The sequence below is a fragment of the Pristiophorus japonicus genome, chromosome 9 (genome assembly GCF_044704955.1).
Source record: "Pristiophorus japonicus isolate sPriJap1 chromosome 9, sPriJap1.hap1, whole genome shotgun sequence".
NCBI lineage: Eukaryota > Metazoa > Chordata > Chondrichthyes > Pristiophoridae > Pristiophorus > Pristiophorus japonicus.
In genome coordinates this window covers 210717832-210734984 of record NC_091985.1, presented here as the reverse complement: position 1 = coordinate 210734984, position 17153 = coordinate 210717832, and the positions used below count along the sequence as shown (strand labels likewise).

Sequence of the window (17153 nt, the reverse complement as noted above, 5' to 3'; positions counted from 1 at the left end):
TTATTCCATTAACGAATAAGAAGATCCCTCACGGCCCTGACTTTGCCTTTTTGAGGGACTGTGGCCTGGTATGGCTGCGTTTGAGAGGGAGTGGCCACACGCCAGGGAGAGACCATAGAGAGAAAGGAGGAAAGGTAGAGAGGGACAGACGGATAGAAAGTGGATGACTGTCACAGAGAGAGCTGGCTGATCAGAAAAAGGAACAACCCCCCCCCCCCCTCAAAGAGACAAAGAGATAGAGAGGGAGAAGGGGGCAGAGTGGTTGAGGAGAGGTGACAAAAGAGATGGAAGACACACAGATAAATAGCAATAGCCAGATCTTTCTCCTTCCACATTTCGGCTCTCGATAAATTATAGACTGTTTCTATCTTGGCATCAATGAGGTTCAAAATGCTCGGTTAGATCACGTCGAACTCTCTTCATATAATGGGAGGTGGGGAGCTGCATCTCAGCATAGAACCGGACACAGACTATTTCATAATGAGCTATAGCATTTGTTTTCCATTTTTGTCAGTTAACCAACGAGGAACCATTTTTAGCAATTGATCCAACGCGATGCTGACGTCGATGGCGGACTGGATCATTGGAGATGTCCAGCTGTGTAATAAGAACATAAGAAATAGGAGCCTGCTCTGCCGTTCAATAAGATTATGGCTGATCTGATCATGGACTCAGCTCCACTTCCCTATACACCCTTATAGCTCAAAAATCTGCCTATCTCCGCCTTAAATATATTCAATGACCCAGCCTCCACAACTCTCTGTGGCAGAGAATTCCATAGATTTACAACCCTCACAGAGAAGAAACTCCTCCTCATCTCAGTTTTAAATGGGTGGCCCCTTATTCTGAGACTATGTCCCCTAGTTTTAGTTTCCCCTATCAGTGAAAATATCCTTTCTGCACCCACCTTGTTGAGACCCCTCATTATCTTATAGGTTTAGATAAGATCACCTCTCATTCTTCTGAACTCCAATGTGTATAGGCCCAACCTACTCAACCCATCTTCATAAGTCATGTGTCCTCTGGTCACTGGGTAGATTGACCCCTTGGTTGTACCTGTACACCTGCAGTTCGGCTTGACCTATCCTGTTACTTACTGTCACCATAAGAACATAGAACTAGGAGCAGGAGTAGGCCATTTGGCCCCGCGAGCCTGCTCCGCTATTCAATGAGATCATGGCTGATCTTCTACCTCAACTCCACTTCCCTGCATTATTACCATATCCTTTGATTCCCTTAGCGGGCAGGGAAGTGAACTGAGTCCATGATCAGATCAGCCATGATCTTATTAAATGGCGGAGCAGGCTCGATGGGCCAAATGGCCTAATCCTGCTCATATGTTCTTATGACACAGCTGGACGTCTCCAATGATCCAGTCCGCCATCGACATCAGCATCGAAATGTACCGATGTCTGTCTTGAATATACACAAAGACTGAACTTCCATTGCCCCCTGGGACAGAGAATTCCAAAGATTCACCACCATCAGAGTGAAGAAATTTCTCCTCATCTCAGTCCTAAATTGCTGATCCCTTATTCTAGACTCCCTAGCCTGGAGAAATATCCTCCCTGCATTTACCCTATCAAGCCCTGTAAGAATTTTGCATGTTTCAAAGAGATTGACTCTCACTTTTCTAAACTGTAGACTACTCAATCTCTCCTCATGGGGCAATTCTCCCATCCCAAGAACCATTCTGGTGAACCTTCATTGCACTCACTCTATGGCAAGTACATCCTTCCTCAGGTAAGGAGATCAAAATTGTACACAATATTCCAGATGTGGTCTCACAAGGATCCTATATAATTACACTGACGCGTTTACTCTTATACTTAAATCATTTTGTAATTAAGGCCAACATACCATTTGCTCTCTTAATTGATTGCTATACCTGCAAGTTAACTTACAGTGATTTTTGTATGAGGGCACCCAGGTCCCTCTGAACACCAACTTCTCTCAGCATTTAAAAAATACTCTGCTTTTCTATTTTTCCTACCAAAGTGAGTATCTTCACAGTTACCTACATTATATTCCATTTACCATGTTCTTGCCCACTCACTTAGCCTGCCTGTATATCCCCTTGAAGCCTCTTTGCATCCTCCTCACAACTTGCGGTCCCACCTAGCTTTCTATAATCAGCAAATTTGGATATATAACATTTAGTCCTCTCATCCAAATCATTGATATATATTGTGAATTGCTGAGGCTCAAGCACAATTGGTACCCCACCAGATACAGCCAGCCAACCTGAAAATGAACCATTTATTCCTACTCTCTGTTTTCTGTCCGTTAACCAATCCGCAATCCATGCTAGTACATTACCCCCAATCCCATGAGCCATAATTTAATTATCGCATGTGGCACCTGATCGAATGCCTTCTGAAACTCCAAATACACATCCACTGGTTTCCCCTTATCTATTCTGTTAGTTATAACCTCAAAAAACTCTTAACAGATTTGTCAAACATGATTTCCCTTTCCTAAAGCCGTATTGACTCTGCCTAATCTTATTATTTTCTATGTGCCTGTTACCATGTCCTTAATAATGAAATCTAGCATTTTCCCTATGACTGATGTCAGGCTAACTGATCTGTAGTTCCCCATTTTCTCTCTCCCTCTGTTCTTAGATAGCCCAGTTACATTTGCTATCTTCCAATCCACGGGAACCATTCTAGAATCTATGGAATTTTGCAAGATGGCAATTAATTCATCCACTATTTCTACAGTTACCCTTTTCAATACCCTAGGATGTAGGCCATCAGGTCCAGGAGATTTATTGGATTTCAGTCCCATTAATTTCTCCAGTACCATTTTTTTACTAATACTAATTTTTTTAGTTCCTCATTCTCGCTAGACCCTTGGTTCTTCAGTAGTTCCGGCAAGTTTTTTGCATTTTATCTGTGAAGATAGACAAAAAGTATGCGTTAATTTCCCTGCAATTTCATTGTTCCCCATTATATCTCCTGTCTCAGCCTGTAGGGGACCCACATTTACTTTTGCTAATCTTTTCCTTTTTATATACCTATAGAAGCTTTTGCAGTCTGTTATTTTGTCTCTTGCTAGTTTACTCTCATATTCTATTTACCCTTTCTTTATCAATTTCTTGGTCATCCTTTGCTGAATTCTAAAATCTTCCCAATCCCCAGGCTTACTGCTCTTTTTGGCAACATTATAAGAATCTTTCTTTGACCTAATACCGTCTTTAACTTCTCTTGTTGGCCATGGTTGGATCACAATTCCTGTGGGGTTTTTGTGCCCTAAATGAATGTATGTTGTAAATTATGTATTAATTTTTAAAATGCTAGCCATTGTTTTTCTACCGTCATACCTTTTAATGTAGTTTCCCAATTTACCTTAACCAACTCTCCCCTCAGATTTAAGACCCTAGTTTCAGATTTAACTAAATCACTTTCAAACTTAATGTAAAATTCTGTCATATTATGGTCACTCTTCCCTAAGGGCCCATTTACTATAAGGTTAATTAACCCTTTCTTCTTGCTCAATACTAGATCTAAAATAACCAGTTCTCTAGTTGGTTCCTCAACATATTGATCTAGAAAACCATCTTGTATACCTTTCATGAATTCGTCCTCCACAATATTACTGCAAATTTGTAATGCACTTATGAATGACTCCACGAGGCAACGTGTTGTACTCAAACTGTAGTGATCTTGGTCCTTTATTCCAAACTTCAGAGTGAGGCAGCCGCATGGTCACTCTGCTTTTATACGGCCCCTGCCACCAGAGTAGGAAACCCCAGTCTCCACCAGTTGCACCCTCTAGTGGTGCCAGCATAGTATGTACACATTGTAAACCTTATTGACAGTACATCAGGTAAACAAGTCTCCATCTTATGCAACTATACAGTGACTACACAGAGAGTAAATCTATAGTCTGCATATATAACATCATTCTCCCTCAAGTCCTTTCTGCCAATTACCTTTGCACTGTGTGCTCTGGCTTAGCTCTCCCCAGACTTAAGTGCCAGTAGCCCTTGCACCTTGGCTGTGCTTTGGCTTGGCTCTCGCCCTGTTACCCCCCAAGTCCTTTTGCCACAACTTTGGGTAGTGGTTACCAGTTTGGATGGTCCGATGATGCAGTGGTGATTCCAGTGGGTTGTGTGTGTGATCCATGTGTGTGTCCAAACATCCATTCCCCCCCCCGCCCCGCCCCGCCCCGCCGCACCCCCCCCTGCCCCCCACAGCGAGATCATGCAGCTGGCCCATTACATTAACATATAGGATTAGACACAGTGAAAGTACAAAGAAAGGTTTTTACAGACAAGTTTTTTAATTGGTTCAGGGACTTACATTTGTTACGTTTTACGGTCATGCGCCAGGATTGGGTAGATTGCATTCATGGTTCAGTCATGGTCAGTACTCAGGTAGCAGTACAGGTATGCAAGGACGCTGGTTCCAGAGAAACTGGACGGGGTCCTGGTCGTCTGATGGCGGCGCTGCACCCCCTGCTACTGGGGTGGGCTTGGTTCGCTCACTTTGCCAGGACTCTGGGCCTTTGCCATTGCCTAATGGTGGGCAGAGCCACAGATGTGTGTGGCCTTCCTGTCCTCCTTTGAGGGCTGCAGAATCTTCTGCCTGCTCTCTAATGGTGTTTTGAACCTGGCTGTTCCAGTTCCCATTCGGGGAACTCGTTGGTTCTGACCTTTCGCTCCCGGACATGGCCGAGGAAGCGACTGGGTCTGGGGGCTGCGCCGTCTCCACCCGAGTGGTGGGCAATGGCGGCTGACTGCGCGTATTGGCGCCATTTCCGTTTCCAGGTCCGTGGCGAATAGTACCATTCGGGGTGCCTACAGCATGGGATAGACCTGGGGCAGGGTATCAGGATCAGCACCTTTACCCTCCCGAATTCGCTCGTTTGCTACTTTTGGGAACACTCTATTCCCGATATTTTGCAACATTTTGTTCAAAATCTTAATCAGTTCGTTACATTGATTACCATGCATGCAATGTCTCTTTAAGTTCAGTTGGTTGCAGGTCTCCTTTAAGAGAACCCTGCTGTCTTTACCCCAATCAAGTCCTCGTGGTATGGCCATGGCCTTCTTTTTTTTCAGCCATGCTGCACCTCACTGCAGCAGGGATGCCATCTTGCCTCTGTCCTCAAGGTCGACTGCCTTGATCCTTCTCTCCCGCGATTCTGCCACAAAAGCTGGAAGAGTGCCTGTAAATTCGATCTTCCTCCCCAGGAGTCCTGCCACTGGAGCCGGGAAAGTGCTTTTAGATAATTCTGGTCGGATCATTGTCACGCAGTCTTGATGGATGGTCTGTGCCTCAGGCGCTGTGCTGGTCTGTTCTCTGGTGCCTGACCCGAGCGACAGTGAGGTTTTGCTCTGCCTCTGAGCATGGGGGACATCGATTGCCGGAGTGAAGAGGTCTTCCCATTTCCACTGTATCTTCCCCATCCACCTTCTTTTGAGTAGTATTGGACCATCACCTGCAACAATCCACAGAGGTAACTTGTGCACCACGCCATTATGGATTACCTTTACAACCGCACTACCAAGGACTGGGATCAGCTCCTTGGTGTAGGTGCGCAACTTTTCCTGTAATGAAACCAGCTCGGGTCGTTTTTTGTTCCATAACTCTCAAAGGCATCCTGGCTCATCACTGACTGGCTTGCTCCGAAGACTGGAACGCCATTCATCTCGACTTCTATTTTCACTGGAGGACAATTGGTGGTGCAGGTATACACTTCATACACTTCTTCTTGGGGTTGAGCTGCCACTCTGGCCAAATTATCATATGCCCACTGGGTAAGTCGTATTTCTTTTACACATACACTGGAGGTGGCCCTTCGTGATACAGGCTTTGCATACGTACTCAGCAAACCGACACTGGTTAGCCCTATGGTTTCCTCCGCAATGCCAGCATGGTGCTACTCGATTAGCACCCCTTGGCGGACTCTGAGTTCTGCAACCCTGAGGTCTGTGCTCTCTGCCCTGGGCAGAGCCACATTCTACAGTCTTGCCTGTGAAAGGCGCAATTCTGTGTACAGTACTTGTCGGGTTTGAGTCCACAGGATGAATAATTTGCTTGGTGCTGCAGGTCGAGGTCATGAACGCCTGACTGATGCTGATGGCCCTCTGCAGGTCTACTGTGGTGTCGGCCGATAATAGCTTTTGAAGGAGGCCCTCGTGGCCAATTCCCATAACGAAGATGTCTCGCAATGCTTCGTTGAGATGCATGCTAAAATCACATGGTGCCGCAAGTCTCCTGAGGTCTGCAGCATATTTTGCAATCTCCTGGCCCTCAGGTCTGTGGTGAGAGTAGAATCTGTGTATGGCCGTGAGGATGCTCTCTTTTGGTTTTAGTTGGTCACGAATTAGTTCACTCAGCTCATCGTATGTCTTATCCTTGACCTTCGTGGGTGCCAGCAAGTCCCTGACGAGGCGGGAGACCTCGGGCCCACAACTGGTCAGCAGTATAGCCTTGCGCTTCCCCGCCAATGAGTACATCTCCCCTGCCAGGTCGTTTGCCACGAAATAATGCTCGAGCCTTTCCGTGAAGGCATCTCAATCATCACCCTCTGTGAAGTCTCTCAGTGTGCCAAAGATAGCCATAATTGCATGAAAGTCTGTATACTCGTCATCAGTTATTATGTTTGTAATGCACTTATGAATGACTCCACGAGGCAATGTGTTGTACTCAAACTGTAGTGACGTTGGTCCTTTATTCCAAACTGCAGAGTGAGGCAGTTGCATGGTGGCTCTGCTTTTATACAGCCCCTGCCACCAGGGCAGGAAACCCCGGTCTCCACCAGTTGCACCCTCTAGTGGTGCCAGCATAGTATGTACACAGTGTAAACCTTATTGACAGTACATCAGGTAAAGTCTCCAACTTATGCAACTATACAGTGACTACACAGAGAGTATATCTATAGTCTACATATATAACAGGTTTGCCCAGTCTATATGCAGATTAAAGTCCCCCATGATTATTGTATTACCTTTGTTACATGCACCTCTAATTTCCTGATTTATACTGTGCCCTACATTACCACTGTGGTTTGGGGGCCTATAAACAACTCCCACCAATGTTTTCTGCCCCTTGCTGTTTCTTAGCTTCACCCAAACTGATTCTACTTCTTGATTTTATGAGCTAAGATCATTTTCCTCTACTGTCTTTAGCCCATCCTGTATTATCAGGGCTACCCCTCCTCCTTTTCCATTTCTTCTAAAAGTTCCATATCCTGGAATATTTAGTTTCCAACTGTGGTCACTTTGCAACCACGTCTCCATAATGGCATTAGATTAAACCTATTAATTTTTATCAGCGCTATTAATTCATCTATTCTGTTGTGAATGCTTTGTACATTCAGATATAGTGCCTTTAGTTTTGGCTTTTTTCTATTTTTCTCTGATGTCTCCTCAGTCAGTAATGTCTCTCTGTCCATTCCTGACCCACTCTGTTTGTTTTTACCCAAAACTCTGCTCTGCTCTTGAGTCTTGGCATGTCTTTTGTTGCTTTTTCTCGATCTAAACCGTGCTGTACTTTCCTGGATCTCCCTGCCCCACCTTCATTAGTTTAAAGCCCTGTTTACTGCCCTAGTTATTCGATTCGCCAGGACACTGGTTCCTGCCCAGTTCATGTCAAGCCCATCCTAGTGGAACAGCTCCCTCTTTGCCCAGTGCTGGTGCCAGTGCCCGTAAAGCAAACCCATGCCTCCCACACCACTCTTTGAGCCACGCATTTACTTTCTAATCTGCTTATCCCTACACCATTTGGCATGTGGCTTAGGTAACAATTCAGAGATTATTACCTTTGAGGTTCAGTGTTTTCATTTAGACCCCAATTCCTCCAATTCTTTGAGCAGAACCTCATTTCTAGTCCTACCTATGTTGTGGGTTCCTACATCGTCCACAAAAACTGGATCCTCCCCTCCAAGTTCTGATCCTGAGCTGCCCCAGGGAGAGGGCAGTGTGTGATGTCCCTGTGGGATGCAGTATGTTCAATATCTGATCCTGAGCTGCCCCAGGGAGAGGACAGTGTGTGATTTCCCTGTGGGATGCAGTATATTCAGTGTCTGATCCTGAGCTGCCCCAGGGAGGGGGCAATGTGTGATGTCCCTGTGGGATGCAGTATGTTCAATATCTGATCCTGAGCTGCCCCAGGGAGAGGACAGTGTGTGATGTCCCTGTGGGATGCAGTATGTTCAGTGTCTGATCCTGAGCTGCCCCAGGGAGGGGGCAATGTGTGATGTCCCTGTGGGATGCAGTATGTTCAGTGTCCGATCCTGAGCTGCCCCAGGGAGGGGGCAGTGTGTGATGTCCCTGTGGGGAGAGTGAGATCAGTGTCTGACTCTGAGCTGCCCCAGGGAGGGGGCAGTGTGTGATGTTACTGTGGGGGTGCAGTATGTTCAGTGTCTGACGCTGAGCTGCCCTCATTCCTCCTGCTCTCGGGGGCAGTCACGCTCCTCTCAGTCGAGGTTAATTGGAGGGACAGTGTCATCTACTGGACACCGGTGGTATTTCAAGGCACATCATGTCCAGCTCCATCCCAGAGAAATTCAAAACCAACCAGCAGATTCAATTCACTTTATCATCAATTGTTCAACAAAGTTTAGCTCCATTGTTGCAGCTTTCAGTATTTGAAGAAAGCTGTTTAAACAGTTAAACAGGATGCAAACACAATCAGCATTATTTTTATCTGACCCATTTCCCATTGATTAATTGGTCAAATATCCAGAATATTAAACTCCAGCCCAGTTATAGGGGTAATCAGTATCAGCAGAAAGAAACCCCAACTGTCGGAATGGACACGATTCAGTCTAGGATAACAGTAGAATCCAAACACTGCAGTCACTTGTGAACTCGCTGGTGTCTCAGCAGGTTGGATGATTGAGTGAATCCCTTCCCACACACGGAGCAGGTGAATGGCCTCTCTCCAGTGTGAACTTGCTGGTGTCTCAGCAGGCGGGATGACACAGTGAATCCCTTCCCACACTCAGAGCAGGTGAATGGTCTCTCCCCAGTGTGAACTCGCTGGTGTATCAGCAGGTAGGATGACTGAGTGAAGCCCTTCCCACACTCAGAGCAGATGAATGATCTCTTCCCAGTGTGTACTCGCTGGTGTGTCAACAGATTGGATAACTGAGTGAAGCCCTTCCCACACTCAGAGCAGATGAACGGTCTCTCCCCAGTGTGAACTCGCTGGTGTCTCAGCAGGTGGGATAACTGAGTGAATCTCTTCCCACAAATGGAGCAGGTGAACGGCCTCTCCCCGGTGTGAACTCGCTGGTGTACCAGCAAGAAGGATGACCGAATGAATCCCTTCCCACACTCAGGGCAGGTGAATGGTCTCTCCCCAGTGTGAACTCGCTGGTGAACCAGCAGGTCGGATGAGGTAGTGAATCCCTTCCCACACTCAGAGCAGGTGAACGGTCTCTCCCCGGTATGAACTCGCTGGTGTACCAGCAGATCGGATGAGGTAGTGAATCCCTTCCCACACACTGAGCAGGTGAATGGCCTCTCCCCGGTGTGACTGCGCCGATGAACTTCCAGATCAGACAGGCAAATGAATCTCTTCCCACAGTCCCCACATTCCCACGGTTTCTCCGTGGTGCGGGTGTCCTTGTGTCTCTCCAGGTTGGATGATCAGTTGAAGCCTCGTCCACAAACAGATCACGTATACAGTTTCTCCCCGCTGTGAATGGTGCGATGTTTTTTCAGGCTGTGTAACTGGTTAAAGCTCTTTCCACAGTCAGTGCACTGGAACACTCTCACTCGGCTGTGTGTGTCTCGGTGCTTTTCCAATCACACTGATGTTTGAAATCTGTTCCCACAGACAGAACAGACAAACATTTCTCCTTCCACATTCAAAGGCCGATGATATTCAGGTCCTGAGGAATCGAGTGATTCGGTCAGATCTTGATGCGAATATTGGTTTGAGTTTCCCGTCTGCAAATCCTTCCATTCTAATACCGTGGAAAAGGAGTTTACAAAAACCATTACTGCAATTACAGGACAGAAATTCAGAACAGACAATTCTAGATTCTATGAAACATTCTTGCCTCTCTTGTTCCTCCAAAGCTGTAAATTCCTGTCTCATATACTCTCTGTCCTCCCTGTGCTGAAATTCAAACACCTCGCACGTCTGAAGACAGCTTGTCCTCCACTCCCAGTTTTCACCATCTACTTTGTCAGGGTTCTACACTCTCCGGTTCACCGCTTTCTACTTTCCTGAAGGTGCTGACTCTGGCTGGGTTCAGTTCTACACTCACTGGTTCCCCTCTCCCTCCCCTGAAGGTGCTGACTCTGGCTGGGTTCAGTGCTACACTCACTGGTTCCCCTCTCCCTCCCCTGAAGGTGTTGACTCTGGCTGGGTTCAGTTCTACACTCACTGGTTCCCCTCCCTCTCCTCCCCTGAAGGTGCTGACTCTGGCTGGGTTCAGTTCTACACTCACTGGTTCCCCTCTCCCTCCCCTGAAGGTACTGACTCTGGCTGGGTTCAGTTCTACACTCATTGGTTCCCCTATCCCTCCCCTGAAGGTGCTGACTCTGGCTGGGTTCAGTGCTACACTCACTGGTTCCCCTCTCCCTCCCCTGAAGGTGCTGACTCTGGCTGGGTTCACTGGGACCCTGTAGCCCCGCCCACACTTTGCTCCTCTGCAAAGATGGCCACACATGCGCTCGACATCTCGATGAATCTTGGTGGCAGCGCACAACCCTGCATCTTTCCATTATTATTAAATAAACTGTTATTTATATAGTACCTTTAACGTAGTACAACATCCCAAGGTGCTTCACAACAGTATTAGAAGACCAGTTAGCCTAACATCTGTCGCACGACATTTGAAAAAGCATAATTCAATCAAGCAGAGTCAGCATGGTTTTTCTCCTGCTATGGCCCCAGTTTCTGATACACTCTTATGTCCTTTCCTGTCACGCTTTGGTTTTTGTTTCCCCCAATGCTACCCTGCTCTATTGCCTTCATCTTGTTCTTTGAGCTTTTAGGTTTCTGCTCACCTGAACCCTCCCCCCCCCTCCACCCCCGCAACTGATTAGTTAAAGCTCCCTCGGCAACCCTAGTTATTCGATTCACCAGGACCCTAGCCTCAGCAAGTTCCAAGTGGAGTCCGTCCAAAATATAATGTGGGAGAGTGTGAGGTTGTCCACTTTGGCAAAAAAATAAAAAAGCAGATTATTTAAATGGAGAAAAATTGCAAAGTGCTGCAGTACAGAGGGACCTGCGTGTCCTTGTGCATGAAACACAAAAACTTAGTATGCAGGTACAGCAAGTAATCAGGAAGGCAAATGGAACGTTGGTGTTTATTGCAAAGGGGGATGGAGTATAAAAGCAGAGAAGTCCTGCTACAACTGTACTGGGTATTGTTGAGACCACACCTGGAGTACTGCATACAGTTTTGGTCTCCTTATTTAAGGAAGAATATACTTGAATTGGAGGCTGTTCGGAGAAGGTTCACTTGGTTGATTCCAGAGATGAGGAGGTTGACTTATGAAGATAGGTTGAGTAGGTTCGGCATATACTCATTGGAGTTCAGAAGAATGAGAGGCGGTCATATTGAAATATAAAAGATAATGAGGGGGCTCAACAAGGTAGATGCAATGAAGATATTTCCACTCATAGGGGGAAACTAGAACTTTGGGACATAGTCTCAGAATAAGGGGTCGCCCATTTAAAACTGAGATGAGGAGGAATTTATTCTCTCAGGTGGTTGTAAATCTGTGGAATTCTCTGCCCCAGAAACCTGTGGTGGCTGGGTCATTAAATATATTTAAGGCGGAGATAGACAGATATTTGAGCGATAAGGGAATAAAGGGTTATGAGGAGCGGGCAGGGAAGTGGAGGTGAGTCTATGATCAGATCAGACATGTGCTGACTAAATGGCCTACTCCTGCTCCTACTTCTTATGTTTTTATGTTCTCATTACACAGTACCAGATCTAAGCCTGCTCCCTGGTTGGTTCCGCAACGTACTGTTCAAGGAAACTATCCTGGATACACACGATGGATTCTTCCTCAAGGCTACCTTGGCCTATTTGATTTGTTCAATCAATATGAAGATTAAAATTGCCCATGATTATTCCCGTTCCTTTTTTACAAGCCTCCATTATTTCTTGATTTATACTCCATCCAACAGTGTAGCTAGTGTTAGGGGGTCTGTAGACTACCCCCACCAGTGAGTGTAGTATTTATTCTGTATCTGTCAGTCTCTGGTTAGCGAGTGTGGCTTTTCCTTTATACCTGTAAGTTTATAGTATGGAAGAGAGGTTTTCATTCTGTAGCTGTCAATTACTGGTAAGGAGTGTGGGTTTCATTCTGTATCTTTCATTCTCTGGTATGTGAGTGTCAGATTTACACAGTCCCTGTCATTTTCTGATATGTGAGTGTGGGTATTACTCTATCTATCGGGCTTTGGAATGTGAGTGTGAGTATTTGTCTGTAGCTGTAAGGGCCTGGTATGGGAATGTGGATTTCACTATCAGTCAGTCAGTCAATCTCAGGTACTGGAGGTGATTGTGATTCTCTCTCAATCTGTCATTCAATGTGTCTGAGTGTATGAATCATTATGTTTCTCTTAGTCTCTGGTACTGTGTGTGAGTGTGAGATTGATTATGTATCTGTTAGACTGGTGATGTGTGAGAGTGTGGGATTGATTATGTATTTGTTAGACTGGTACTGTTTGAGAGTGTGAGATTGATTATGTATCTGTTAGACTGGTGATGTGTGTGAGTGTGGGATTGATTATGTATCTGTTAGACTGGTGATGTGTGTGAGTGTGGGATTGATTATGTATCTGTTAGACTGGTGATGTGTGGGATTGATTATGTATCTGTTAGACTGGTGATGTGAATGTGGGATTGATTATGTATCTCTTAGACTGATACTGTGTGAGAGTGTGGGATTGATTATGTATCTGTTAGACTGGTGTTGTGAGAGTGTGGGATTGATTATGTAATTGACAATCTCTTGTACTGAGCTATTCTTGCTCTGTGTGACTGTTGGATTTGGTTCCTTCTCCACCTGCTGTAGGCAGATGATAGTTTGCGATTATCGATGACTGTCTCAGAAGGAGGTTTGGTTCAGTTCATTACCTCCGTTTCTCTGCTCTTGTATGTGAGCTGTTGGGTTTGAGAGTCAGTGTACAGACATCAATATGGATTGACACTGTGTCAGTGTCTATCTGTTCATGTGTGTGAGTAAGGGAGTGAAATTGGATCTGCCTTTCAGTGCAATATGATTGGACTTTGAAACAACACATTATTGTACTGCTCCAAGTGACTGTGGGATTCATAATGTAACTCTGGAAATTTGGATTAATGTGGGACTGACAGCTTCTGCTGCTTGTGACAATATGATTGAGATCAGTTCTGTATCTCTGCGCTCTGTGAGTGATAATGTACTTACTGTGTGTGAGAAGGAGCTGCCTGCACTGTTCCTTGTGTTCCGGGAGGTTGAGGAAAGATCACATTTATTCTGGCTTGGTGAAGTATTTTGCTCTGAGAATAATAATAGGAGAACACTATTAGTTATGATATGGACAGGTGATGGAGAGAATATAAAAATAAAGTTATAATTAATGTATTTGTGTATAATAAAGTTGTAATGAATGTATATGTTTATAATAAAGTAAAGTATCTGGAGAGAGGAATCTGCGATACAAACAGTGACATTGTCTGACCTCACTGCAGTACAGCGACACTCAGGTTCACCACATCAGGTGTGTAGGATGGTTCTATAGTAAGTTATCAGCATCCAGACACAACCCAAACCCAGCACTGGTCCATGAATGGGAACACCCGATTGGCACAGTCCAGGTTTATATCTCCCACTCCCATGGGATTACATGTAAAATTCTGAATTGCTCCCTGGAATATAACCACAGGTACCTGGGCTGTACAACAATTATTCTCTGTCTATTGGAACCGAGTTAAGGGCCTGTGTCATTAACAGAAAGTCGCAGTGACCGAATCCTGATGTATCTGAGGGGGCGACAATGTATCTCTCGATCACCAGCAACATGATTCTGGAGAATTCAACGCACCAAAACAAAATAACCCATTTTTGAAATATCTCCTATCACATTCCTCTTCTGGTGCCTGCAATAGATGCACTTTGTGAAACTCCTCACATCCTCACTCTCAGGCTGTGTTTCCACTGTTCAATGTCCAAGAACAGACACTGTGAAATTGAAACTGAATCAGGAATATTCATTACTGATTTGGGGAAAGAAAGCAGCAATGATTTGAAAGAGCGAGGTGATTTACTTTCTCTGTTACCTTACACCGTACACACACAGCCCGAGAATGGGCTCCCCCTTCCCCCATTCACTCCATGTTCCAGAACTAGTTCCTGCTCCATTCCACCTCTTACAGACAGCCCCTGACTGCCGCTGAACTTACCCCGACACAAAGCCCATCTGTGGACACAGTGCTAATGCGATGAGCTGCTGTAAGGAGGCTGCTGTTTGCTCCCTTACTCGGGCCCAGGATATCTGCACTCCCTGATGAGTTAAACGATCATCAGCCCAGCACAGAGGAAACGACAGCCACTGACAGAGCTGGGGGAGGGGAGCTCGCATGGGCCCTTCCCGTCGGTTTAAACACTGTGTGGGGAGGGGAGGAGCAGCGTGTATTTAGCGCATGCTCAGACCATCTTTTTGTCACAAATTAAATTAGCAAAAATGGGATTGTTTCACAAGTTGCTTTTATCACTAATTAAATGGACCACATTGAGAACATGTTAGTTATCATCCGAATAACTGAAAAAACGATTGTGTGAGCCTGACACTGGAGTACGAGTGCCTAAACTGTTTTACTCATTCCGTCAGTCTCTGGCATGTGTATTTCCGACAGGAGTGTATGGGTTTTACTTGCATATTATTGTTCAGATACGTGGGTGCAGGTTTCATACTCTACCTGTCAGTTTTTGTGAAGTGAATGTGAGATTTATTCTGTACCTGTCAGTCTTTGCTATGTGAGTTGGGATTTATTTTGTACCTGTCAAGTTTTGATATGTGAGTGTGGGTTTTATTCTGTACCTGTCAGTTTCTGGTACATCAGTGTGTACTTTAAACTAGATTATCAACTTCTGGTATGAGTGTTGGATATTGACCAGTATCTGTCAGTTTTTCGGATCGGAGTATGGATTTTATTCTGTACCTGTCAGATTCCGGTATGGGAGTATGGGGTTTAATCGGCACCTGTCAGTTTCTGATATGTGACTGTATTTTTAATCTGAATCGGTCACTTTCTGGTATCTAAGTGTGGATTGCATTCTGTACCTGTCAGTTTCTGCTATGTGAATATGGGTTTTATTCTGTACTTGTCAGTTACTGCTGTGTGAGTGTCAGAATTAATATGAACCTGTCAGTTTCTGGGATGTGATTGTGTTTTTTTTCTGTACCTGTCAGTTTATGGCAGATGTGTGGGGTGTCAGTTTCTGGTATCCAAGTGTGGATTTTTACCTTTATATGTCAGTTTGTGCAATGTGAATGTGGGATTCATTCTGTATCTCTCATTCTGGGGTAAGTGAGTGTGTGTTTCCTCTGTACCTGTTAGTTTCTGGTATGAGTGTGTGGGTTTTATTCTGTATCTCTCATTCTGGGGTAAGTGAGTGCGGGATTTATTCTGTACCTGTCAGTTTCTGGTATGTGAGTGTGGGTTTTATTCTGTATCTGTCAGTCAGGGGTACAGTGAGTGAGTGGATCTAAGTGGATCTTGATAACGTAGACCATTTCCCATACCTCAGGAGCCTCTCATTAACAAAAGCAGACATTGATGTGGAGATTCAACACCGTCTCCAGTGCGCCAGTGCAGCCTTCGGCCACCTGAGGAAAAGAGTGTTCGAAGACCAAGCCCTCAAACCTACCACCAAGCTCATGGTCTACTGGGCTGTAGTAATACCTGCCCTCCTGTATGGCTCAGAGTCATGGACGATGTACAGAAGACACATCAAGTCGCTGGAGATATATCATCAACGATGTTGCCACAAGATCCTGCAAATCCCCTGGGAGGCTAGATGCACCAACATCAGTGTCCTCGTCCAGGCTAACATCCCCAGCATTGAAGCACTGACCACACTCGATCAGCTTCGCTGGGCAGGCCACATAGTTCACATGCCAGACACGGGACTCCCAAAACAAGTGCTCCATACGGAGCTCCTTCACGGCAAATGAGCCAAAGGTGGGCAGCGGAAACAATACAAGGACACCCTCAAAGCCTCCCTGATAACGTGTGACATCATCACTGACACCTGGGAGTCCCTGGCCAAAGATCACCCTAAGTGGAAAAAGTTCATCGGGAGGGCGTAGAGCACTTCAAGTCTCAACGCCGAGAGCGTGAAGAGGTCAAGCGCAGGCAGCAGAAGGAGCGTGCGGCAAACCAGTCCCACCCACCCCTTCCCTCAACGACTGTCTGTCCCACCCGTGACAGTCTGTGGCTCTCGTTTCGACTGTTCAGCCACCAAAGAACTCACTTCAGGAATGGAAGCAAGTCTTCCTCAATTCCGAGGGACTGCCTATGATGATGATGAGTAAGTGAGGGATTCATTCTGTATCTGTCATAAATGCAAGTGTTTGTTGTTGCTGTAGAAATGAAGCTTTTCAGTTACTTACGGTGGTTAACATTTACACAGAAGAAAATGTCAGAAGCAGCCTCGTGGATAACTATCGGGAAAGTGCTGTTACTGGTGAGATCACGATTTGCTTGATGCAAACTTGGCTAATAACCCTAGAGGCGATGGAAAAGAAAGCAACATTTGGGGACGTTTGAGCGAGATGAGAAAACATAATCAGCGCGAGGAGCCCGATCAGAGAGCTGGCGGGCAAGAAGCATTGAGCTTCTGTTTACTGCCCGATGCTATTTCCAAAACAACGGGGAAGAACAGTCCCTGGATCTGGGAACTTGAGGAGGACTTTCAGCACATGGAACCTGGAAGCAAATCATTCCTTCGAGTCTGTTACATAAGGAACAGGAGGTTATTCAGTCCCTCGAGCCTGTTATATTGGAACAGTAGGAGGCCATTCAGTCCCTCGAGCCTGTTACATGAGGAACAGGAGGAGGCCAATCAGTCCCTCGAGCCTATTACATAAGGAACAGGAGGAGGCCATTCAGACCTTCGAGCCTGTTACATAAGGAACAGGTGGAGGCCATTCAGTCCCTCGACCCTGTTACATAAG

General features: G+C 45.7%; 1 protein-coding gene across 1 annotated transcript in view; it reads right to left on the bottom strand.

Annotated features, from left to right (window-relative positions):
- Positions 1–8217: 8217 nt before the first annotated feature.
- Positions 8218–17153, bottom strand: part of LOC139273573 (zinc finger protein 850-like) — a 132652-nt gene continuing 123716 nt past the window's right edge. Inside the window, exon 5 of the mRNA XM_070890506.1 lies at positions 8218–9494. Within this exon, the coding sequence (XP_070746607.1) occupies positions 8813–9494 (682 nt within the window). The 3' untranslated portion in view covers positions 8218–8812. The remainder of the gene's footprint in view (positions 9495–17153) is intronic.